The 27,545-nt window shown below is 41.9% G+C and overlaps 2 gene segments (V, D, J or C); both read right to left on the reverse strand.

The window, feature by feature from the left end:
* Positions 1 to 2,968: 2,968 nt before the first annotated feature.
* LOC131906418 (immunoglobulin kappa variable 4-1-like) lies at positions 2,969 to 3,710 on the reverse strand. The segment is given in 2 exon segments: positions 2,969 to 3,458; positions 3,662 to 3,710. Coding segments are annotated over 2 exon segments (432 nt in total).
* A 16,195-nt stretch (positions 3,711 to 19,905) lies between these two features.
* LOC131906419 (immunoglobulin kappa variable 4-1-like) lies at positions 19,906 to 20,536 on the reverse strand. The segment is given in 2 exon segments: positions 19,906 to 20,318; positions 20,488 to 20,536. Coding segments are annotated over 2 exon segments (462 nt in total).
* Between the last annotated feature and the right edge of the window lie 7,009 nt (positions 20,537 to 27,545).

Below are 27,545 nucleotides of genomic sequence, written 5' to 3' on the forward strand. Positions count from 1 at the left end.
AACTACAGGTAACTAAGGAATGCTGAGATTAGGAGAAATAGTCTTCCTCAAGGAAGAGTACACTAATTGGTTATCCAATATCAAATGGCTAACCCTGAAAATGTACACATACAAGACATATTATATGGATGGATTAGGCTGTATTTATATATTATATTTAGAAATATATTTATATATGTATACAAATGAGTACATATGTAACAATTCAAAGAGATCATGAATTTTAAATAGAACAAGAGAGGTATGTGGGAAGGGTTGCAGAAAATTGGAGATACTCGTAAGAAATGTCTCTGATGCTAGTCTGGGAATAAAGGGGATCCCATTTAGGTTTTCTCAGTCTGAACATGAGAGGACCTTCTCATGACATTTCAGGAGTTCTCAGGCACAGGCTTGTGGACAAATGAGCTGCTGCAACAATAGAAATTCATTAGTTGGTAAAAAAAAAAAAAATGTATCAATGTTACAAGAAAGTCACAGATCTATACATCTATCACGTTCCCCCGAGCTCACTGCCAGGGTGATACTTTTTTTTATTTTATTTTACAATACCATTCAGTTCTACATATCAGCCACAGATTCCCTTGTTCTCCCCCCTCCTGCCCCCCTCCCCTTCTCTCTAGCCCACCCCCCATTCCCACCTCCTCCAGGGCAAAGCCTCCCCCAGGATTGAGATCAACCTGGTAGACTCAGTCCAGTGCTCATTGCATGAGTTGGCTGTTTGAAACCAGGGTGATACTTTTAACTTAAACTGAATCACACATGCCTCTGTCTTTTTTCTGCCACAGGAATTTTCCTAAAAAGCATCCATAATCAAATGAATGCTAGTCTACAAAAACACAAGTAGGAACTGATTACAAGACCATTATCTGCCCCTTCTGACTTCTTGACCATGTTCCATAATCACTGAAGGAGTTCTGAGAAAGGACAGGAGAAAACCAATAGTAATCTAAATACACTTAACCTCACAGCTGAGCGGCCTGCACCCATGGTTAAGAATAGCAACATTTCAAGCTCCAAAGACAGACACTTCCTTTGATGTGGGTCAACAAAATGTTCAAATTGTTACCTTACTCTAAGGTAAAGTTTGCTTTCCATCTCTCTTATAACTCATGATGGAGATTCTTATCCAGTTCTACCTATATTCCAATCATGAATCCACTTGCATGTCATTCCACTGTCCTTTTTTTTGGTATTATAGTTTATTTCTGCAGTGTGACACAAAAGCTTCTCATGTGAAATAAATATTTGGTTCCCAATAATGGCTCCAGTATTGAAAGTGAATGGATCATGAGTGCTCTGACTCAATTACTAGATTTATCCATTGCTGTGTCATAATTAAATGGCATTATCAGGAGCTAGTGGAAAGTATGAACTTAGTGCTAACTGAGGAACTAGAGGAATGCTTCTAAAGACTGTGTCCAGTCCCTGGCTTCCTCATACCTCCCTTTGCTTCTCAGCTGCCATGAGAAAAGCATCTTTCCCCTCTCATATCCTTCTGCCATGGTATTCAACCTCAAACTGGCATAGCTGTGTTTTTAGGCACAACCACATCATAAGTGTTTGGACACACCAATTCCCAACCAGATATCTTTAAGGTATTTGGAGATCTCCAGCAATTTTATGTAGTCTGTAACACACTTGCTTCCTGCTATTGTTGCTCAATAAGCTTCTAATCAGAGCGCTGATGAGATTAGTCTGCTTATTCTTTACACAGGTACACAAAAGATTGTCCTCTAAAAACACCAAATTCTATTAATCAATATGTGATGGAAAGACTGGAGAGCAGCACATGCTAACACAACATTACATCCAACATTATAGTGCAGAGAGGGTTCCTGGTCTCCACAGTTGGAAAGCAGATGAGGAGTCTTCAGATGGAGATGTGGCCCCAGAAACATGGGCAACAAATATCACGTTTTCATTACTTTATGGGTCCTAAATATGTTGTGTGCTAACTTCGTATGAATACATGTATGTGTGTGTATGTGTGTCTCTTTATGTGTATGTTTGTGTGTATTTGTGTATGCGGATATGTGTGTGGTATGTGTGTACAAATGTGTGTGTGTACTTATGTATATATGTAATCTCTGATAAAAATACAAGACATTACATGGATAATGTAAAAATGTGTAACGGCAGGAAAGGGAAGGGGAAATGAGGAAAGTCAGTGGATATGGTCAAAATATATGATGTACTTGAAAGACATTGCTTTTATGGTGTTTGTATGCAATGAATATACATTAATAAAGAAATTTAATGTGAAACAAGATTGCTCAGAGGGCAAAGACACTTGTCACAAAGCCTGACGACAGACCTGAGCTTGGTTCCAGAACCCACACTGCAAAATAAAGACTGAGCCTGATTCCAGAACCCACACTGCAAAATAAAGACTCTGTCCAAATTGTCTTCTGACTGCACTTGTGCACCTACATACATGTACACATGCATGCATACATACACAAAAAAATGTAATTAACTAAAATGTAATTTAAAAGTAAAAGAATTTATAAAATGGAAAGAAAAAACTTGAGAAATATTGAGCAGTAAAGAAGTAAAAAGTCGCCGGGCGGTGGTGGCGCACGCCTTTAATCCCAGCACTCGGGAGGCAGAGGCAGGCGGATCTTTGTGAGTTCGAGGCCAGCCTGGTCTCCAAAGCGAGTTCCAGGAAAGGCGCAAAGCTACACAGAGAAACCCTGTCTCGAAAAAAAAAAAAAGAAGTAAAAAGTCCTCTAGATACTAGAAAAGAAAAGAAACTTTCCTAGACCAGCAAGCTGAAGTGATGTTTGCTTACATCATCACTTCTGCCCATAGAGTCATATGTGGGACACCAGAACTCCAGAACCATAAAAATACAAATCTCTAGTATTGAAGAAACATAATTTGTGGTAATGTGTTACAGAAGGAATAGAAAAATAATACTGAGTTCTTGCCTGCATTTCCATATATACATTTTTCATACCAAAAGACATAAGAGACATTGAACTCATTATATTTTGCTGGGCTTTGCAAACTTTTACATCAGTGTTTCAGGCACACTTGTTCTCAGGCAGAAGGGGGAAGTGTGCAGGTCCAGGACTATGTGTGGTGCAGGCAGCTGGTGAGACTCTCAGAGGAGGTTTTTGTTGGAGGCTGAAGCACTGTGGGAGGATAGCTATAATGCTGCTGACAGTAGTAATCTGCCAGGTCTTCAGCCTGGACACTGCTAATGGTGAGAGTGAAATCTGTCCCAGACCCACTGCCTGTGAAGCGATCAGGGACCCTAGTGTCCCGAGTGGATGCATAGTAGATCAGCAGTTTAGGAGATTGCCCTGGTTTCTGCTGGTACCAGGATAAGTGGTTCTTCTTGCTATTGCTGCCAAACAGACTCTGGCTGGACTTGCAGTTGATGGTGACCTTCTCTCCTGCTGACACAGCCAGGGAGGATGGAGACTGGGTCATCAAGATGTCCCCACAGATACCTGTGATCATGAAAGGACAATGAACATGCACAGAAACACAAACACAGATTATGACAGTTGATTTGTTGTCATTTAATGTCCTTATAATGTCATATTATCAAAGTATTATTATATAAGAAATATTATGCCCTGAGATAACTTGCAAATTTCTTATACACAAAGAAGTGACTCTGGTATGATTACAATAGTTTGCGGTTTCTCACCAGACACCCAGAGCAGCAGGAACATGAGAACTTGGGTCTGTGACTCCATCTTGCTTCCCCTGCTGTATGATGCAGTTTCTCATGGGAAAGCCCCGGTTTATAAATTCTGAGCAGCTGGGCTGGCCTGGAGGGGCCCATGCAAAGCAGTCAGCAAATACAAAGGCAAATGCCTGGGCAGTTTGTATGAGAGTGGCTGGTGTCAATCAACAGACAAACGTACCGTCACAGAGAGTATGAGTAATCACTGAAAGGGATCCATTTACAACTTCCCAAGAGAAATCTACTAGGTGCTCTAATAGCCACTGTGGACTACAATCCAAGACATATTTAAATCCGGTGACTTTCGCAGAAATGTGAGGAGAGCCATCTCAGACTGACAGTCCTACGGAAATCATAAGATATGCTCAAAAATTGCAACAACAAATTAGGAAACAGAGTAAGGAAACATGCAATAAAAGAAAAGAAGAGAGAGAGGGAGGGAGAGAGGGGGGACTGGGTCAAAATTTGTTATCACCCATCTGCAAAGTCACTATTAAACTGAGGACATTGAACAGTGTCTCAGATATTGGCCTCCAGTTTCAGGATAAGCATGGGACAGAGATGCAAAGAGCAGCCCTGAATTTGCTCTGTGGAAATCATGGGGGTCATGAATTTAAGACCTGGATCAGAGAAGCTTTAATATGGAAGCAAAGATAATCTCAGCAGAAACTAGCAAGTGTCATCCCCACAACTTTGGTAGCTGAGAGATGGCTCTAAATTTGGGAAAATGGAAGAGGAATAAAAGAAACCAAATTTCTCCAAGAAGTCATGACTGTAGACAAACACTGCCAAGAGTGTTTATTCCAGAAATGCATATTCTATGGTAATTTAGAAATTAGCTATATTGAAATGGGTCAAGGTGGTCTTTCTGACATAGTGAACAGATAAAGACCTTGCCAGAAGGGGGCATAGCCCTCCCAAATCAAGCAATAATTTTACAAACACCAATAGACCACAACATCATAGATTTTTGCCATCAAAAGGAAAAAATATTTAAGTATGAATGAAAATCAATAGCAATAACAGAAATCAAAGAACCTTCCAAGATTCAGAGTAGTGAATCATGAAAGCATATATAAGAAGTACATTATAGACCCAGTATTCTGTGTAAAGTACAAAAAGCAAAAACAAAAAAAAAGTATCATGACAAGGAGTTGAGATTCACATCTGTAATCCCAGAACTAGGGAAACAGCAGCAAGAGGATCATATGATTAAAGCTAGCCTGGAGTACATGGTTGTGGGTTGTTACTCCCACAACCATTCTAGATCATAAGATTTATGGCTGGGTTGGTGGTCACCTTTCTCTTCTGGTAGAATGTAGATTATCTTTCAGCACCATGAACACTAGTCAGTAGGGGAATGGGCTCTAGTTAGGCACCAGCACAATTTCTTTATGTTCAATGAGATATGTAAGGGATGAAAGAGAGGGTACTCTGTCTCCTAATTGTTGTTGCAATTTTTGAGCATATCTTATGATTTCCCTAGGACCGTCAGTCTGAGATAGCTCTCCTCACATTTCTGCAATAGTTCTCTGATGGTAGCTTAGCAGGACACTGACATATGGGTATAACAGAATGTCATTAGGAGTCACTTCATTGCTGTGTTCCTTTAGCAGAACAATAGTATCCGGGTTTCCTCTAGGTCCATGTCCTATCTAGGCTCAGGTTCTTGGCCACCAAAACAGTATCAGGTATGGTTGCATTCTGTGAAATGGGCCTTAAATCCAATTACCTAGAAGTTGGTTACTCCCACAACCATTCTAGATCATAAGGTTTATGGCTGGGTTGGTGGTCACCTTTCTCTTCTGGTAGAATGTAGATTATCTTTCAGCACCATGAACACTAGTCAGTAGGGGAATGGGCTCTAGTTAGGCACCAGCGCAATTTCTTTATGTTCAATGAGATATGTAAGGGATGAAAGAGAGGGGCAAGGGAGGGAACACAGGAAGGGCCTGGAATTCTTAGTTCAACTTCTCAAATGATGCTCCCTACTCAACTCCTGGGGTTGCTGATGCTCTGGATCTCTGACGAGGAAGGAGGAGAGAAATAAAGTGAACGGGGATTCATGGTGATCTGTGGGATGCTGCTCCCACCCATGTGTGTTCAGTTCACATACAACATATGCAAATTCAGGTCTTATGGGATTTAGACCTGTGGTCTTCAGAGAGATTTGACAAGAAGGACCTGGGATCTGATGAAGATTGTCAAATAGAAGGAGCGTGATGTTATGAGCAAATTCTAACAAATGGTTTACAAATATCGGTCCTTTTTAAAAATTGAACACTTTTAGTTCATAAATCACAGTAAATGTTAAATTAAGAAATAGATTGCCATATTGCATATGACATTGAATTTCTTTCCCCGATGAACTTATTTCCTACTTATTTAAGACCCACAGGAGATTTTGAGATGACCCAAACTACACTCTCTCAGTCCATCTTTGGAGAGCCAGTCTCCATGTCCTCAACTCTAGTCAGAACCACTATTTAACTTGGCTTCTATATAAACCAGTCCAGTCTTCCCAGCTCCTGATCTATGAGGCTTCCAGCTGCAGTCTCTGACTGGTTCAGTGGCAAAAGGCCAGGGCAAATATCAGCAGGGTGGTGCCTGAGAATGTGAGAGTTTATTACTGCATTCTAAGTTTAGGAAGTCTTTATACAGGATGACTTTCATGAACAAAATCTGCCCTGCTTATGGAGACCTAGAGTCCATCATCAGAAATTCACCTCCTGGTGAGCTGACACCTTGAACTTCAATTGCCACCTGTGCTCCTCTAACATGGACACCTGCATCTGATGTTGTGTTACACTTGAGTGTTGTGGGTATTATGTCCTTCGAACAGATAAAGAACTTCAGAGTGGACTTCTATCCACTGCTGTGGGTAGCATGGATTCCACTGGTTCACTTCCAATGATAGAAAGCAGGTGTTCCAGTGGCTCCCCTATTAAACTGTATACCCACTCCTTAGCTCTTTCCGTATCACTTTACCCACCAGGTAATTTGGATATGACTTCCCACGGAGGCCTTCTCTTCGAGAATTAGGAGAAATCTCAGTTCTTCTCTTGGCTTACTGTTTGAGTTCTCAGATTGAGGTTCCTTCTGCATAACTTGGGGTACTAATTTTCAGGATCCCATGTGAGTTCAGAGATAAGGAAGAAAAGCAGCACTGAGTGAGCTTTAGGGCCATGCTACTTCCCCGGTGTCATGAGAGATGAGCAGGATTTGTCATTTATGAGCAGGGCAGGGATATTGCATTTGTGAGAGAAAGAGTCAACAAAGAAGAGGGATCTGGACTCTGGTGATGGTGATCACATACAAAGAGTGAAATGGTATTTGAAAATCCTGGTGTCAGGAGCCTAGTAGCCTAACTGATTCTGATGGGAAAAAGCTGTGTACCTAACCTTCCGTTAACAGTTTCAATAGCAACCATTTTTCAACAAAACCACAGTATGTACTTTTAGATTAACTTCCTGAAACATGATGGTTTGCTGCATGGTCTGTTGATCAAGCCCTGGAACAAAGAGACCTTTCCCTGAACCCTACCCTACGCTAACTTCTTCCTAGTAATTTTCCATACCCCTATCTACTTCTCCTAGCTCCCAGCATATATAAGCCTGACTCCCCTTGCAATAAACGAGACCTTGACATGACTCAGACTGACTTTGTCTTCCTTTATGCGTCTGGTCTCCTTTCTCTCTCGCCCCCATTGATCTTTCAGGAGGTGCCTCCTCGGGTCTCACCCAATAACCTGGCCCACGGGACAGGTCAAGTGGTGCCCAAACATGGGGCTTGAGGCACGGTGACCTGCTGGACGACAGACAATGGAAGGGGCCCCAGAGAGGATCAGGGTAGAGACGCCCGGACCGCATCACTCGTGCAACGCGGGAGAGTCTTGAGGTAAGTGTGTCATCCCATCGATCATGGGCAAAAATTTATCTAAAGAGGCTATTTTTCTCAAGGAGATGAAAGGTAATCTTAGGGGGAGAGGAATAAGAGTTAAGAAAAAGGATTTGATAAAATTCTTCCAATATGTGGAGGAGAAATGCCCCTGGTTAGTGATTAACAGCCCAAGAATTCACCCTTTGACTTGGAACAAGGTTGGAAAAGATATTAACAAATTACTCAGAGACGGGGAAAATGTCCCCGATGCCTTTTTTAGTTTTTATGGTGTGATTAGAGATGTTCTAAAGGAAGCAGAGGGAGACAGGCGTGTTTCACATTTACTAGCCCTTGCAGAGGATTTTCTCTCAGACTCCCCCTGCCTGACACCCGATAATGAGTCTGGAGGTGCGGCGGCCACTCCGTTAAAAAATGAAAGTAAGGGAGCTGGAGAGATGGCTCAGAGGTTAAGAACACTGGCTGTTCTTCCAGAGGTCCTGAGTTCAAATCCCAGCACCCACATGATGGCTCACAACCATCTGAATGAGATCTGGCTCCCTCTTCTGGCCTGCAGGGATATATGCAAACAGAACACTGTATACATAATAAATAAATAAGTAAATCTTTAAAAAAAATGAAAGTAAAACAAAAACGGCCGCTTCTCCCCTAACGGAGGCTCAAAAGAACATCGAGATCACAGGCGACCCTGCAGCCGCCCCGGTCTCGCGTGCCCCCTCTCTTATCGATGAGCCTATCCCTAATGAGTTAACACCCCACCTAATAAAACCACTCACTGCCACTCAATCTTGTAAAAAGATCTACCCTGTCATTTACAAAAATGCGTCAGGCGATGAATGGCTTGACCCCTCGTCTGAAGTAAGCTTGGAAGAGGAGGCAGCACGCTATGAAAAGGAAAGATATGACCCTCATCCTTTTACTCAGTCCCAGATCCTATTTGGTGAGAGGCGCCTTCTTTGGCCCCCCCTGCCTCCCTATGTCCCTCCTATTCCCAGTGCCCCAAAAGCCCCTACTCATAGAGAAACAGTGCTGGGACAAATGGTCTGTGCTATACCGGGAATGCAAGGCCTTTTAGAGACCAAGGAATCTCTTCTAAACCAGATCACCAATTTAAAAGATGTTCTTTCTATGAAAAGAGTTGAGGGATCTTGCCCAACAGATACAGGAGTTACAAGCTGACCTTACAGGAGAGGCCAACACCACCCTTCCCACCGCCTCCAGTAACTCCCATCACTCAGGCTCCCAGTCGAAGGCCAAACCAAAAGTAGAAAAAATCAAAAAGATACTGCCCACCATTTCCCTCTCCTTCCCAGTAATGACCCGCTCTGGTACTCAGTCCCAGGACGCAGGGGGACAAGTTGACACCACTCAGGATGATGATGAGGACGCTGAGGGTGCAGAGCAAGGCGCCTCAGCTTCCGAAGGGGAAGAGGAAGAACCAACAGAGGAGCAGGGGGGTGACACTAATGGCCAGGTCATATATAGAAAGCTAAAAATCAGGCATTTAAAAGATTTGCATTCGGCAGTGAAGAATTATGATATCAACTCCCCCCTCACAATTTCAGTCCTTGAAGGGCTGGCTCAGGGGGGCAGTTTGTTGCCTCATGAATGGAACAAAGTGGTACAGTCAGTGTTAACTCAAAGTCAATTTTTGACCTGGAAGGCTGAATTTATAGATAGAGCTGAAACACAGGCCGTCATAAATAAAAAGGGCTCCCAGACGGCCTCATGGTCTTCGGATAAAATTACAGGAAGGGGCAAGTATGCCACAGAGGAAAAGCAACAAAAACTCCCAGCAGGGCTTCTGGTACAAACAGCCCAGGCAGCGATGGCTGCCTGGCGGGCTGTGCCTGCGACAGGGGCAGCCACTACTTCCCTGTCTAAGATAGTCCAAGGCAACAGCGAACCTTATGCCCAGTTCGTTGCCAGGCTACTAGAGTTTTTCTGCCTGGCCCATGGTCAGGGCAAATCTCTCTCACCCGCCAGTCCCACAGCCACTCAGACTCAACCAAGTAAACACAGAGACTTATATTGCTTACAAACTGTATGGCCGTGGCAGGCTTCTTGCTAACTGTTCTTACAGCTTAAATTAATCCATTTCTATTAATCTATACCTTGCCACATGGCTCGTGGCTTACCGGCACCTTCACATGCGGCTTGTCATGGTGGTGGCTAGCAGTGTCTCCCTCTCAGCCTTCCACTTCCCAGAATTCTTCTCCTTGTCCCGCCTATACTTCCTGCCTAGCCAATGGCCAATCAGTGATTTATTTACTGACCAATCAGCAACACACTTGACATACAGACCATCCCACAGCAAATTCTGGGAGAGGATGGGTTGGAAAATATTATGGTTAAACAATTGGCCATAGAAAATGCCAATGCAGCCTGCAGAGCAGCCTTAAGAGGCAAAACTAAGGCCATGGATCTCAATGGCATGATCAAGCTATGTAATGAGGTAGACTCCTTTGATCACAAGATCTCTAAATCCATTAGTATGGCCATAGGTGCTGTGCTTCAGGCGCCCATCAGAGGGCCAAATTATGGAGGCAAGAACTGTTTCAAATGTGGGCGCCCTGGACATTTCGCCAGAGAGTGCCCTAGCACCCAAGGTGAAGGATCCTCTTTTAATAATAATCTAAACATTCCACCCCCAGGGCTCTGCCCTCGATGCAAAAGGGGGTGACATTGGGCCAAGGACTGCTGCTCCAGGACTGATATTAATGGCCAGCCATTGTCTGCAGTATCGGGAAATGGGATGCGGGCCCCATTTCAGGGCCCCACCCATCCATTACAATCCCGTGTAACCCCAAAAAACCCCTTCAGCAACAACCGGGTACACGGGACCCCACTGCCCCAGACAGCCTTGGCTCAGCTTCCTCAGGCCTAGCCCGAGCCACACCAGGAAGTGCAGGATTGGACCTCTGTTCCCCCACCACCCAGATTGTAACCCCGGAAGAGGGCACAGTGATTATAGAAACCGGGGTCCTTGGCCCTCCCCCGCCTGGTATGTTCTTCCTAATTATAGGCCAAGACTCCAGCTCACTACAAGGGCTCTCCATTGTTCCCTCCACAGTAGATGCTGACCATCAAGGAGAAATAAAATCCCTGGCCATGGCCTCTTGGGGTCCTATCACCATCCCCACAGGCCACCGCATTGCACAGGCCCTTCCTTTCCCGATGGTTGGACGATTTTCGCATAAGGGTACAACTCGTGGTCACTCAACACCAGGATCTTCAGATATATTTTGGGTACAACAATTAACAGAGGGCCAGCCTATACTCAACCTCTCCTTGGAGGGGAAGCAATTTTTGGGTATTCTTGATACGGCGCTGATGCCACCATTATAGCAAAAAAATACTGGCCTGATTCATGGCCACTGGAACCCACTGCCACACATTTAAAGGGAATAGGCCAAATCCAAAATACGTTACAAAGCTCTAAATTCTTAAAATGGAAAGACCCCGAGGGAAATACTGGAGCAGTAAGGCCCTTTATAGTTGAGGGGTTGCCGACCAACCTGTGGGGAAGAGACATTTTGACACAGATGGGGGTCATTATGATGAGTCCCAATGATAAAGTGACCCAAATGATGCTAAAGACAGGCTTTCTGCCTGGTAAAGGGTTGGGGAAGTTTGAACAAGGACGAACTCAGCCCACCCCTAAGCTGGATAAAAGAGGATTGGGGACAGACCTTTTTTCCTAAGGACCACTGTTCCTCCTGCACGCCAAGCCAATAAAATAACTTGGAAGTCAGACGATCCAGTTTGGATAGACCAGTGGTCCATGCCTCAAGAAAAGGTACAGGCTGCCCTTCAGTTGGTGCAGGAACAATTAGAACAAGGGCATCTTGAACCTTCCACATCTCCATGGAACACTTCTATTTTTGTGATAAAGAAAAAGACTGGAAAACGGAGGCTATTGCAGGATCTCAGGGAAGTAAACAAAACCATGGTCCCCATGGGAGCGTTACAGCCTGGGTTTCCATCTCCTGTGGCCATTCCCAAAAAATATTTTAAAATAGTCATAGATATCAAAGATTGCTTTTTCTCTATCCCCCTGCATCCTCTAGATTGCAAACACTTTGCCTTTTCTATACCTGTTGTGAATCATGTTGGGCCTAACCCTCAATTTCAATGGGGAGTATTGCCCCAAGGAATGGCCAATTCCCCTATGCTATGTCAAAAGTATGTAGCTCAGTCTATAGATCCAGTGAGGGTCCAGTACCCCAAGTTTATATTATACATTATATGGATGATTTGTTAATAGCAGGGAAATCCGAAGAAAAACACAAAATGTAGCTCAAAAGATAATTACCACACTTCAGGACTGGGGATTTCATATAGCTCCAGAGAAGATACAAACCCAATACCCATTCCTGTTTTTAGGGTTTGGGTTACACCCGGACCTCCTCTATACACAAAAAATCCAGATTAGAAAAGATACACTTCATTGTCTCAATGATTTTCAAAAGCTTTTAGGGGATATCAATTGGCTGCGACCCTATTTAAAAATAACCAAAGGAGAGGTATGCCCCCTTGAAGATATCCTCAAAGGAGATTCCGACCCTCAATCCCCTAGATACCTTATGATGGAGGCAGAGAGGGTATTACAAAAGGTTGAAATGGACATCACTCAACAACATACGGGATATTTTGACCCAACCCTCCCATTGTATTTGATCATTTTTTTCTACTGATTTTGCCCCTACGGGCCTGCTTTGGCAAGAGCCTGTACCCTTACTGTGGGTACATCTTCCTGTTACTAAAAGAAAAATCCTTCCCACCTACTCTTCCCTAGTTTGCCAATCAATAATGTTAGGAATAAAAGCCTCCACTTGATACTTTGGGCATGACCCTGATATTATTGTTATGCCATATGATAAAGAGCAACTTGAATGGTTATGCACCCACAGTCCTGACTGGGCCATCCTTGTCTGCACCTACGAAGGAAAACTTGACACACAGATGCCCAGTAACAAACTCCTACAATTCTTCAACCTCACTTCTTTTGTTTTTCTTAAAAATACTCGAATGGAGCCCATCCCGGACTCCCCTGTGCTTTTCATAGATGGGTCAAGTAATGGTAAAGCTGCTTATGTTCTCAATGGCCAAAGGAACGTTATGACAACCCCTTTCAAGTCAGCTCAGCTGGTGGAGCTATATGCTGCCCTTGCTGTCTTTAAAAATTTTGAAGATCGCTCCTTTAATTTGTATTCAGACAGTAGATATGTGGTAGGGGCTTTACAGGCTTTGGAAATGGTCCCAATAATCCAACCCATTACTTCCACCTTCCAAATGTTTTCTGAATTACAAAAATTAATCCGACAAAGGTCGCTACCCTTTTATGTTGGCCATATTCGTGCCCACACAGGCCTACCTGGACCCCTAGCTCAGGGAAATGAACTTGCCGATTCTGCTACATGTTCTATCTTGATTTCTCACTTGGAACATGATCAGGTAGCAGCTGCTCGTGAGGCACACCACCTTCATCACCTTGATGCTCAAACTCTGAGACTAAGGTTCTCAATTACTAGAGAACAGGCTAGGGAAATTGTAAAAAGCTGTAAAAATTGCCTGATGCTCTTACCCGAACCTCATTATGGAGTAAACCCCAGAGGGCTTATACCTGGACAAATATGGCAGATGGATGTCACCCATGTTCCTTCTTTTGGCAAATTAAAGTTTATACATGTTACTGTAGATACCTTCAATGGATTTATTTGTGCCTCCGCTCATAGTGGAGAAGCCACCAAAGATGTTATCAATCATATGTTACATGTCTTCACAGTGCTGGGTCAGCCGAAATGTATAAAAACTGATAATGGTACGAGATATACTAGTAACAAATTTAGACAATTTTGTTTACAATTAGGAATTAAACACATCACTGGAATACCCTATAACCCTCAAGGCCAAGGTATCATGGAGAGAGCCCATCAAACTTTAAAATATACTCTTAATAAACTCAGCTCACAAGAGACACTATTTCCCCTTAAGGGAAACCACAAAGCTCTACTTTCTCATGCCCTATTTGTATTAAATTTTCTGACATTGGATGTTTTTGGAAAATCTGCGGCTGAGCAACACTGGCACCCAGAAACCAAACAAGGATATGCACAGGCCCTTTGGAAAGATCCAATAACCAGAAAATGGGGTGGTCCTGATCCAGTTAAAATCTGGGGAAAGGGGTCTGCATGTATTTATGACTCCAAGGAAAATGGGGCTCGTTGGCTACCAGAAAGACTGATTAAGCCTTACTCTACACAGACTGCCTCCCTAGACTAAGGAAAAAATAACTGTTATGTCCAGGACACAACCCTGAGACAAAAATTCTCTCTTTTTCTTTCAGAAATGCCTCCGACTTGGAAAATAAAGGGAGCCACGGACATCTCAATGGCAGGACCTGTTCATCGCGGGCCTCAGAAAACCAACCCCTGCTTCATCGCTTGCTTACTACTCTTCCCCCTTCCCCTCTCCTGCATCTCTGAGGAAAGCCCCCATGCTATTAAAAGCTTACCTGGCGAATTTTCACAGTAACGGGGAGGAGGTCTGGAGGGTTACTGCAAACCATGCTCCCTATTCCTGGTGGCCATCACTCACTCCCGACTTCTGTCAGCTGGCTGCAGGATTGGATTCTTGGGATATACCTACTATTGACCAACACCAGTTAAATGGTACAGGAGGTCAAATGATTCCAACCTGCAATCAATTTCCTCACAGTCCTAAAACCACTTGGTCAAGCCCTTGTGGGACATTCCATGATAATAACCCTGCCATGATGACCGCCCCAGGCTGTGTTAGTCCTACAGCTCTTTGTAGGTTAGCACAATCTGACTTTTATGTCTGCCCTAAGGACGGTAGAAGCCGAGCCATGGCTGCCAGATGTGGGGGATTCGAGACCTTCTTTTGTGCTTGATGGGGTTGTGAAACTACAGGGGCAGCTTACTGGGAACCAACTTCATCTTGGGACCTTATTTCAGTTACAAGAGGATACAGTAAGCCTAGCACGAATAGACGTTTTTGCTTTAGCTCCTATACTTGGACAGCCCATAATCACGGGCTATCATTACCTTTAAACATAACCTTCACCCCTCAGGGTAGGGCAAATCGAGAATGGCCCTCAGGAAAAACATGGGGACTCTGCTGGTATCTTGATGGCACAGATAAAGGAGTCATTTTCAAGATCTTGCTAACAATAGAAAACCTGTACCCAAAGTCGGTAGGGCCCAACTTAGTTCTCTCTGACCAAAAGGTCCCCTCCAATCATGAAAAGGTGCCATCACCTTCTCCTCCTCCCCCCTCACCTCATCCTCGTCCCTTTCCCTACCATACAAGCACCGTGACTACCATCGTAGACTCCAGTAATAGCACTCTCCTTTCTCCTTTTGGGGGAACAGGAGATAGATTGTTTAATTTGGTCCAGGGAGCTTATCTGGCCCTAAATGCCACAAATCCAAACCAAACCTTGGGTTGCTGGCTCTGCCTTACCTCCAGTCCCCCTTATTATGAAGGAATCGCCTTTTAGTCTACTGCCAATAACCTCACTTCCCCAAGCAATAGGTGTCAGACTAAGCCACATAAGCTAACACTCCCTGAAGTCTCCGGACGAGGTTCTTGTTTGGACAAGATTCCATCGACCCATAGTCACCTCTGTAAACAAACGTTGACACCCTATAAAGGGAGCTATTATATCGAAGCCCCCAACGGGTCCTACTGGGCCTGTAACACAGGATTGACCCCTTGTGTATCTGCTCAGATATTTAATGATTCACATGAATTTTGTGTCATGGTCCAGTTATGGCCTCGTGTCACTTATCATCGAGAGAGCTCAGTGATGGAATTCTTTGAGCAGAGAGGCAGATACACTCGAGAACCTGTGTCTATGACTAATGCCCTATTGTTAGGTATTGGGGGCATCGCTGCAGGAATTGGTACAGGAACTACTGCCCTCGTGCAGAGCAACCACCTTATGCAGTTACAAATGGCTATGACTACTGACCTAGAGGACATAGAAAGATCCGTTTCTGCTCTGGAGAAGACTTTAACCTTGCTCTCTGAGGTTGTGTTACAAAACAGAAGAGGTCTAGATTTACTATTTTTAAAGGAGGGGGGATTATGTGCAGCCTTGAAGGAAGAATGCTGCTTTTATGCCGATCACACTGGGGTAGTCAGAGAATCAATGGAGAAACTAAGAGAAAGATTGGCACAAAGAAAACATGATTTTGAAAATCAAAACAATTGGTTTGAGGGCTGGCTAAAGGGGTCCCCTTGGCTTTCTACTCTGATCCCCACCCTCTTGGCCCCCTTGGTCATTTTCCTTCTCCTCCTCACCTTTGGTCCTTGGGCTTTTCAACAACTAACACAATTCATCAAAAATCAGATCGATTTGGCCCTATCAAAAACCGTTTCAGTACACTACCATCAGATAGAAACTCAAGATCAAACTATCGAAACAGGTGAAAGGCTCAGGTTCAGCGTCCTACGAACCTAAAACCCCTTACAACTAAAGGCTAGAGTATACTCAATGACGGGAATAGTATGGGGCCTGTGCTGGGAGCACAACGAGGAATAGTATGGGGCCTGTGCTGGGAGCACAACGTACCGAGGTCGCCAGAGACCGGCTCAACATGGCACGTTGCCAGACACAGGACGCTCCCCATACAGCCTAAGACAGGGGCCCTCTCGATTTATGACCAAAGCCTGCTTTGGCCATTTTATAGAAAGAAGTGGGAATTGTCAGGAGCCAAGTAGCCTAACTGATTCTGATGGGAAAAAGCTGTGTACCTAACCTTCCGTTAACAGTTTCAATAGCAACCATTTTTCAACAAAACCACAGTATGTACTTTTAGATTAACTTCCTGAAACATGATGGTTTGCTGCATGGTCTGTTGATCAAGCCCTGGAACCCTGAACCTACCCTACCCTAACTTCTTCCTAGTAATTTTCCATACCCCTATCTACTTCTCCTAGCTCCCAGCATATATAAGCCTGACTCCCCTTGCAATAAACGAGACCTTGACACGACTCAGACTGACTTTGTCTTCCTTTATGCGCCTGGTCTCCTTTCTCTCTCGCCCCCATTGATCTTTCAGGAGGTGCCTCCTCGGGTCTCACCCAATAACCTGGCCCCGGAACGGGTCATCCTGGGAGGCCTTTTATTGCATAAAAACTTTGAGTTTTTATATTCAAAATTGGATATTGTGGGTGTGCAAAACAAAACCACCCAGTACCCAGTATGGAATGTCAGAAAATGCACAAATATTTGATTGGCTAATAAATTCATATGACCTCATGCTAATCTGTCATTCTCTCAGGATCCTCTGGAGATATTCAGATAACTCAGACTCCTATCTCTGGCTATCTTCAGTAGAGATTTGAGCTCCATCTCTTATACATGAAATCACTGCTTCCTACTAAGTGATATAAACACCTACTTGAAATAGATAATACATAAGCCAGAATAGTGCCAAAAGCTACTGATTTATAAGCTTTCCAAACAGGAACCTCAGGGTCCTGACAGGCTCAGTGACAGTGGGTCTTGACTGGAGATGAAACAACTTTCTAAATGCATATTCTGTCAATAACTGATAAAGATATTATGCAGTGTAGATCAGGTTTCTAATCCTGTAATATGGTTGGTAAAGTCAGGACATTCATACCTGAGTCAGCAGAATGGAACATGAGGATGATGTTATTTATTACTGTGTACAAGGCACACAATATCCTCATACAGTGCTATAGCATAAAATGAAATCCCTCCTATTTAGATGGTCCAACTGCCATCATGTTTCACTTGTCTTTGGAAAAATCATAGGAAATTATTAAACTTGTATGAGAGGGAGAAAACAGATCAACAAGTTACAGCTGAGCTCTTTATCACATGGGAAACACAGCTTCATTCAGGCAAAGCCTTAATATTACTTTCAGCTCCACCATTCTAAGCATGTCAATATGGAGCAGAAGACTAAACATTATCAAATCACTTCTGAATAAATACTTATGTTTGAATGTAAAGGATGATCCAGGATATCAATAACTTGGGTTCTTCTGAAGATAGTTAGTGACTTCTACATGATCTTTCGTGGCATGTGGATTTTTCACATTTTTTAACAATGGGATAGAAAGAAAAGCAAAAATATAAAAATCACTTCACCTAAGTAACAAATTAAAAAGAAATCATGATAATGACTATAAATGAAAGCAAGGCTGTACAAAAAGAGCAAGCAGTATCTGCTGCAGAAGGGACTGCACACTGGCATGGGCACTGTGAACTTCATTCATTATTGAGGGTCCTCAAGAAAACATGGAACTAACATACAATTCAGCTAATCCTTCACTAGGTATATTCCTCAACAAATGTAAATTACCATAAAGTAGAAGTATTCATCAATGTTCCATTGCTGTGAAGAGACACCATGGCCTTGGTAACTCTTACAAAGGAAAGCATCTAATTGGGCTTCCTTACAATTTCAGAGCTTTAGTGTATGGTCATCATGGCAGTGAGTATTGAGGGATTCAGGCAGACACACTGCTAGAGGAGTGAACAGAGTTCTACATCCAGATCTGCAGACAGCAGGAAGAGAGAGACTCTGAGCTTGGAATGTGCTTTTTGAAATCCGGAAGATCAACCAAAACAGCATATTTTCTTGATTCGTGATTAAATGGCATTATTGGGAGCTGGTGGAAAGTATGAAGTCAGTGCTAACTGAGGAACTAGGGGAATGCTTCTAAAGACTGTGTCCAGTCCCTGGCTTCATCCTACCTCCCTTTGCTTCTCAGCTGCCATGAGGTAAGCATCTTTCCCCTGTCATGTCCTTCCTCCATGATATTCAACCTCATTTAGAACCACAGAAACGATGTTAATCTACCTTAGTCTGAAACAGAAACTGTGAGCTGAAGAAATCTTTGCCCTTTAAGTTGTTTTCCTCATATGTGTTGTCACAGTGAAGAAAACTCTAAACTCAGCACAGTCCACAGACTTCAAGATTTTCCTGGGGAAACACCTGGCACAGCTGTGTTTCTAGGCACAACCACACCATGCAAGTTTGGACACACTGATTCCCAAGAAGATAGCTTTAAGGTATTTGGAGATCTCCAGCAATTTTATGTAGTCTGTAACACACTTGTTCCCCACTATATCTCCAAAATAGGTGCTTGATAAGTTTCTTAATCAAAATATTGATAAGATTAATTTGCATATACTTCACACAGGTGCACAAATGATTGCCCTCTAAAAACACTAAATTCTACTAATGGATATGTGATGGAAAGACTGGAGAGCAGCACATGCTAAAACAACATTACATCCAACATTAGAGTGGAGAGAGGATTCTTGGTCTCCACAGTTGGAAAGCAGATGAGGAGTCCTCTGAGGGAGAAGTGGCCACAGAAATATGGGCAACAAATATCACATTTTCATTCCTTTGTGGATCCTAAATATGCTGTGTGCTAAGTTTGTGTGTGTACATGTATATATGTGCATGTATGTGTATCTCTTTATGTGTTCATGATCATGTATATGTGTGAGTGTTTGTATATGTGGATATGTGTGTGGTATGAGTGTACAAATGTGTGTATGTACTTATGTATATATGTGTATGTCTGTAATAAAAATACAAGAGATTACATGGATAATGTAAAAATGGATAACAGCAGGGAAGAGAAGGGGAAATGAGAAAGGTTGTTGGATATGAACTAAATATATGATATACTTGAAAGACATTGATTTATGACATTTGTATGCAATGAAGAAACATTAATAAACTCAATGTGAAGCAAGATTGTTGAGAAGGCAAAGACACTTGCCACAGAGCTTGACATCAGACCTAAGTTTTATCCCAGAAACCATATCACAAAAAGAAAGACTCATGTACACATGCATGCATGCACAAAAATGTAATTAACTAAAATGTAATTTAAAATTAAAAGAATTTATGAAAAAGGAAATAAAACCTTGAGAAATATTTAGCAGTAAAGAAGTAACAAAGTCCTCTAGAAGCTAGAAAAAGAAAAAAAAGAAAGTTTCCTAGAACAGCAAGCAGAAATGATGTTTGCCTACATCATCACTTCAGCCTATAGAGTCATATGTTAGACACCAGAACTCCAGATCCATAAAAATATAAATCTCTAATACTGAAGAAACAGAATTTGTGGTAATGTGTTTCAGAAGGACAGAAAGATAATACTGGGATCTTTCCTGCATTTCCATATATACGTTTTTCATACCACAAGACATAAGAGACATTGAACTCATTATATTTTACTGGGCTTTGCAAACTTTTACATCAGTGTTTCAGGCACACTTGTTCTCAGGCAGAAGGGGGAAGTGTGCAGGTCCAGGGCTGTGTGTGGTGCAGGCAGCTGGTGAGACACTCAGAGGAAGTTTTTGTTGGAGGCTGACGCACTGTGGGAGGATAACTGTGTTGCTGCAGACAGTAGTAATATACCAGATCTTCAGCCTGGACACTGCTGATGGTAAGAATGAAATCTGTCTCAGATCCACTGCCTGTGAAGCGATCAGGGACCCCAGTGTCCCGAGTGGATGCAAAGTAGATCAGACGTTTAGGAGCCTGCCCTGGTTTCTGCTGGTACCAGTTCAAGTAGTTCTTGCTATTGCTGCCAAACAGACTCTGACTGGACTTGCAGTTGAGGGTGACCTTTTCTCCAGCTGACACAGCCAGGGAGGATGGAGACTGGGTCATCAAGATGTCCCCACAGATACCTGTGATCATGAAATGACAATGAACATGCACAGAAACACAAACACACATTATGAGAGTTGATTTGTTGTTATTTAATGTCCTTAAAATGTCATGTTATCAAAGTATTATTATGTAATAAATATTATGCCCTGACTCTGAAATAATTGTAATATTTTTTTAATTTCTCACCAGACACCCAGAGCAGCAGGGACATGAGAACTTGGGTCTGTGACTCCATCTTGCTCCCCCTGCTGTATGATGCAGTTCTCACTGGAAAGCCCTTGTTTATAAATTCTGAGCAGCTGAGCTGGGCTGGAGGGACCCATGCAAAGCAGTCAGCAAATACAAAAGCAAATGCCTAGGGAGTTTGTGTGAGAGTGACTGGTGTCAATCAACAGGCAGAACTACCATCACAGAGAGCATGAGCAATCACTGAAAGGGATCCATTTATAGCTTTCCAAGAGAAATCTATTAGGTGCTCTAATAGCAGCTGTGGGTTAAAATCCAAGACATAGTTAAATCAGGTGACTTTTGCAGAAATGTGAGGAGAGCTATCTCAGATTGTCAGTCCTAGGGAAATCATAAAATATGCTCTCAAAAATTGCAACAACAAATTAGGAAATAGAGTAAGAAAACATGCAATAAAAGAAGGGAGAGAGATGGGAGAGGGGCGTTATTGGGTCAAAATTTGTAATCGCCCATCTGCAAAGCCACTCTTACACTGCGGACAATGAACAGTGTCTCAGACATTTAGCCTCCAGTTTCCATCACAAGCATGGGACAGAGATGCAAAGATCTGCCCAGAGATCGCTCTGTGGGAATTATGGGGGTCATGAATTTAAGACTGGGATCAGAGAAGCTTTAATCTTGAAGCAAAGATAAACCCTGAAGACACTACCAAGTATCATCCCCACCACTTTTTATAACTGAAAGATGCCTCTAAATTTGGGGAAATGGAAGGGAAATAAAAGAAACCAAATGTATTATGGGACTTGGAAACAAGTGGTAGGAATAAAAATTGTGTCATCTCCTTTAAAAAAAAAAAAGAAAAGAAACCAAATTTCTCCAAGAAGTCATGGATGTAGACAAACACTGCCAAGAGTGTTTATTCCAAAAATACATATTCTATGGTAATTTAGAAATTAGCTATATTGAAATGGGTCAAAGTGGTCTTGCAGACATAGTGAACAGATAAAAACCTTGCCAGAAGGGGGCATAGCCCTCCCAAATCAAGCAATAATTTTACAAAGACCAATAGACCACAACATCATAGATTTTTGCCATCCAAAGGAAAAAATATTTGTGTATGGATGAAAATCAATAATGATAACAGAAATCAAAGAACCTTCCAAGATTCAGAGTAGTGAATCATGAAAGCATATATAAGAAGTACATTATAGACCCAGTATTCTGTGTAAAATACAAGAAACAAAAATAAATAAAATATCATGACAAGGAGTTGAGATTCACATCTGTAATCCCAGAACTGGGGAGACAGTAGCAAGAGGACCATAAGATTAAAGCTAGCCGGGGTACATAGCAAGTTCTAGGTAAGTCTCTGTGATTTCCTGTTTTCATCAATCCTGTAGTGTCTGGAAGACACTGTTTCCTTGATGTCATCCACCCCTCTGACTATCACAATCTTTCCCCCTCCTCTTCCACAGAGATCCCTCAAGGAGGAGTTTGATGAAGACATTCCCTTTATGACTGAATGTTCCAAGGTCTACCACTCTCTGTACCTTGTCTACTTGTGATGCTCTGTATTAGTTCCTATCTACTGCAGCAAGAAGCTTCTCTGATAGAAGCTAAGCAGGACACTGACCTATGGGTATAACAGGATTACAAGTCATTTCATTCCTGTGTTCCTTTAGCAGAAATAATATCTAGGTTTCCACTGGGTCTATGGCCTATCTAGTCTCAGGTTCTTGGCCACTAGTGCAGTATCAGGCATGGGTTGTATCTCATGGAGTAAGCATTGGATCCAATTACATATAAGTTGGTTGCTTCCACAACCATTCTAGATCACAGGGTTTATGGCTGGGTTGGTGGTCACCTCTCTCCTCTATTAGAATGCAGATCATCTTTCAGCACCATGAACACTAGTCAGTAGGAGTGAAAGCTCTAGTTGGGCAAAAGCTCAATTTCTCCATTTTTAATGAGATATGTAAGGGATGAAAGAGAGGAGTGAGGGAAGGAATACAGGAATGGACAATTAACACTAAGAGCCATTTGAGAACCATATGGAAACCTACTTCAGTAGAGACTTCCTAACATGTAAACATATGAAAGAAATGTAAGTGAAATCAGCAAATAATAAAGGTTTGTCAAGCCTCAACTAGACATCTTTCACCACCACGTGAAACCTCCAGTGTCAGGAATGGGTTACATCTTAATAAATTGTTGCTCAGAGGGTCCCAAGGAAACCCCAAATAACTCTGGCTATTGCTTGCTCTCCACAAACTGATGACAAAGACCTATTGCTGAAGAGACTTGTTTCTTTTTAATTACAGGCTGAGGAAGAGCCACTGAGTTGCCTGTGCAAAGTGCACACACACACACACACACACACACACACACACACACACACACATCCCTGTAACCTTGGGCTTCTGGATGCTGTCATAATGGGACATGGATGTACATACTGTGTATTCCACACAGATCTCAGACATTCACCATGGGATTTTGTAGGCTGGTTCAAGAAATATGGATTTTATATTTATTGGTTTTCCTTCAAATATAAAAGATATTTATATGACTTGCCTCACCCCAGGGGCTCCTTAATTTTGTCTGGCTCTTTTCACCTTACCCACCATGTGTTGCTAGAGTTTTTCTGGTCCTGCTTGTCCCACGGTCAGGACAAATCTCTCTCACCCGCCAGCCCCGCAACCACTCAAACCCAACCAAGTAACCACACCCATCCGCCCGAGACACCAGCCACTTAATGAGACTTACAGACTGGCCCCCAGCTCCCATCCTGCCCCAGACTTCCCTTCTGGACAAAAGCTCCCATCCTGCCCCGGACTTCCCTTCTGGACAAGAGTGCCCATCCTGCCCTGGACTTCCTGTCTGGACAAGAGCTCTCATTCTGCCCTAAACTTCCCGTCCAGACAAGAGCTCACATCCTGCCCTGGAGTTCCCATTTGGACAAGAGAGCTCCCATCTGGAAAAGAGAGAGAGACTTCCTGAATCTCTCAGCTCTGTCTGGACCAAGTGTGCTGACAAGACCAAGAACGAACCACAAGGAGATGGGCAGACATCAAGGCAGAAGTACATACAACAAAATGAAGAGCAATACAGCATCACCAGAACCTAGCCCTCCTCCAACATCTAGACCTGAACATCAAAAATTGGAAGAAGCAGAAGAAAACAGCCTTATGAATAACATCATGAAGAAGGTAGAGGCTTATATAGAGGAAAAGACAAAAAAATGGGAAGAATGCTTTAAAAAACTAGAGGAAAGGACAAATAAAGTAGAAGTAAAGAATAAAGTCCTGGAAGAAAACAATAAAGCAGTGAAAGAAAATCATGAAAAAGCAATGAAACAAGTGAACGAAACAGTCCAACACCTGAAAAGGGAAATAGAAAAAATGAAGAAGACACAAACAGAGGGAATGCTGGAAATAGAAAATCTGAGTAAACGATTGGGAACTTCAGATGCAAGTATAACCAACAGAATGCAAGAGATGGAAGAGAGGATCTCTGGCGTTGAAGATATAGTAGAAGAAATAGATTCATCAGTCAAAGAAAACACTAAAGCCAACAAAGTCATGAACCAAAATGTCCAAGAAATTTGGGACACCATGAAAAGACCAAACCTACGAATAATAGGGATAGAAGAAGGAGAAGAATACCAACACAAAGGCACAGAAAATATATTCAACAGGATCATAGAAGAAAACTTACCCAACTTAAAGAAGGAATTGCCTATGAAGATACAAGAAGCCTATACAACACCAAACAGACAAGATCCCAAAAACAACTTCCCCTTGCCACATAATAATTAAACAACTAAACATACAGAATAAAGAAAGAATATTAAGAGTAACTAAAAAAAAAAAGGCCAAGTGACTTATAAAGGCAAACCCATCAGAGTAACACTTGATTTCTCAATGGAGACTATGAAAGCCAGAAGGACCTGGACAAATGTATTGCAGACACTAAGAGACTATGGATGCCAGCCTAGACTAATATACCCAGCAAAAACTTCAATCATCATACACGGAGTGAACAAGACATTCCAAGACAAAACCAGATTTAAACAATACTTATCCACAAACCCAGCCCTATAAAAGCACTAGAAGGAAAATTCCAACCTAAGGAAGTCAGATACACCCTCGATAACACAGGCAATAGATAAAGCCAAAGCATTAAACCCCAAAGAAGAAAAGTACACACACACTACCACCAAAAAATAACAGGAATGAACAATCACTGGTCATTAATATCCCTTAATATCAATGGACTTAATTCACCTATAAAAAGACATAAGCTTACAGAATGGATACAAAAGCAGGACCCACCTTTCTGCTGTATACAAGAAACACATCTCAAATTCAAAGATAGACACTACCTAAGAATAAAAGGCTGGGAAAAGACTTTCCAATAAAACTGTCTTAAGAAACAAGCAGGTGTAGCCATCCTGATATCCAGCAAAATAGACTTCAAACTAAAATCAATCAAAAGAGATCAAGAAGGGCATTACATACTCATCACAGGAAAGATCCACGAAGATGAAGTTTCAATTCTGAACATTTATGCTCCAAACACAAGGGCACTCACATATGTAAAAGAAACATTACTAAAGCTTAAACCACATATAAAACCCTACACATTAATAGTGGGAGACCTCAACACCCCACTTTCACCACTGGACAGATCTCCCAAATCAAAACTTAACAGAGAAATAAAGGACTTAACTGATGTCATGACTCAAATTGATTTAATTGATATCTACAGAACATTCCATCCTAACAAAAAAGAATATATCTTCTTCTCAACACCCCATGGAACCTTCTCTAAAATTGACCACATACTTGGCCACAAAGCAAATCTCAACAGATACAAAACAATTGGAATAACCTCCTGTGTTCTATCAGACCACCATGGTTTAAAGTTAGATTTCAACAGCAACAAAAACTACAGAAAACCTACTATCTCATGGAAACTGAATAATGCCCAATTGAATCACCAATGGGTTAAGGAAGAAATAAAGAAAGAAATTAAAAACTTCCTAGAGATCAATGAAAATGAAGACACAACATACCCAAACTTATGGGACACTATGAAAGCTGTGCTACGAGGGAAATTCATAGCACTAAATGCCCACATAAAGAAGTTGGAGAAATCTCACACTAGTGACTTAACAGCACACCTGAAGGCTCTAGAACAAGAAGAAGCAAAGTCTCCCAGGAAGAATAGACACCAGGAAATTATCAAAGTGAGAGCTGAAATCAATAAAATAGAAACAAAGAGAACAATACAAAAAATTAATGAAACAAAGAGTTGGTTCTTTGAGAAAATCAACAAGATAGACAAGCCCTTATCCAAACTAACCAAAAGACAGAGAGAGAGCATCCAAATCAACAAAATCAGAAATGAAAAGGGGGACATGACAACAGACATTGAGGAAATCCAGAGAATCATCAGGTCATACTTCAAAAACTTCTACTCCACAAAACTGGAAAATCTAAAAGAAATGGATAACTTTCGGGATAGGTACCACATACCTAAATTAAATCAAGACCAGATAAACTATTTAAATAGTCCAATAACCCCTAACGAAATAGAAACAGTCATTAAAAGTCTCCCAAGCAAAAAAAGCCCAGGACCAGATGGTTTCAGTACAGAATTCTACCAGATCTTCAAAGAAGAGTTAATATCAATACTCTCTAAATTGTTCCACACAATAGAAACAGAAGGAACATTACCAAACTCCTTTTATGAGGCTACAATTACCCTGATTCCTAAACCAAAGAAGGATACAACAAAGAAAGAGAACTACAGACCGATCTCCCTCATGAACAATGATGCAAAAATACTCAATAAAATACTGGCAAACAGACTCCAAGAACACATCAAAACAATTATCCACCATGATCAAGTAGGCTTCATCCCAGGGATGCAAGTGTGGTTCAACATATGAAAGTCCGACAATGTAATACACCATATAAACAAACTCAAAGACAAAAAACACATGATCATCTCACTAGATGCAGAAAAGGCATTTGACAAAATCCAACACCCCTTTATGATAAAGGTCTTGGAGCGATCAGGAATACAGGGAACATACCTAAACATAATAAAGGCAATTTACAGCAAGCCAACAGCCAACATCAAATTAAATGGAGAGAAACTCAAAGAAATTCCACTAAAATCAGGAACGAGGCAAGGCTGTCCGCTCTCCCCATACTTATTCAATATAGTACTTGAAGTTCTAGCCACAGCAATAAGACAACATAAGGAGATTAAGGGGATACAAATTGGAAAGGAAGAAGTCAAGCTTTCCCTATTTGCAGATGACATGATAGTATACTTGAGTGATCCCAAAGATTCAACCAAGGAACTGATACAGCTTATAAACACCTTCAGCAACATAGCAGGCTACAAGATCAACTCAAAAAAATCAGTAACCCTCCTATATACAATTGACAAAGAGGCTGAGAAGGAAATCAGAGATACATCACATAAAATAGGTAAAACTAACTAAGCAAGTGAAGGACCTATATGACAATAATTTTAAGTCCCTGAAAAGAGAAATTGAAGAAGATGTCAGAAAATGGAAAAATCTCCCATGTTCATGGATAGGCAGGACTAAAATAGTAAAAATGGCAATTTTACCAAAAGCAATCTACAGATTCAATGCAATCCCCATCAAAATACCAACACAATTCTTCACAGACCTGAAAACAATAATACTCAACTTCATATGGAAAAACAAAAAACCCAAGATAGCCAAAAGAATACTGTACAATAAAACAACCTCTGGAGGCATCACGATCCCTGACTTCAAGCACTACTACAGAGCTACAGTAATAAAAACCAGCTTGGTACTGGCATAAAAACCAACATGTGGACCAATAGAATCGAATTGAAGACCCTGACATTAATCCGCATACCTATGAACATATAATTTTTGACAAAGAAGCCAAAAGTGCACAATGGAAAAAAGAAAGCATCTTCAACAAATAGTACTGGCATAACTGGATATCAACATGTAGAAGGCTGCAAATAGATCCATATCTATC

This window comes from Peromyscus eremicus, chromosome 3 (assembly GCF_949786415.1).
Source record: "Peromyscus eremicus chromosome 3, PerEre_H2_v1, whole genome shotgun sequence".
Lineage (NCBI taxonomy): Eukaryota > Metazoa > Chordata > Mammalia > Rodentia > Cricetidae > Peromyscus > Peromyscus eremicus.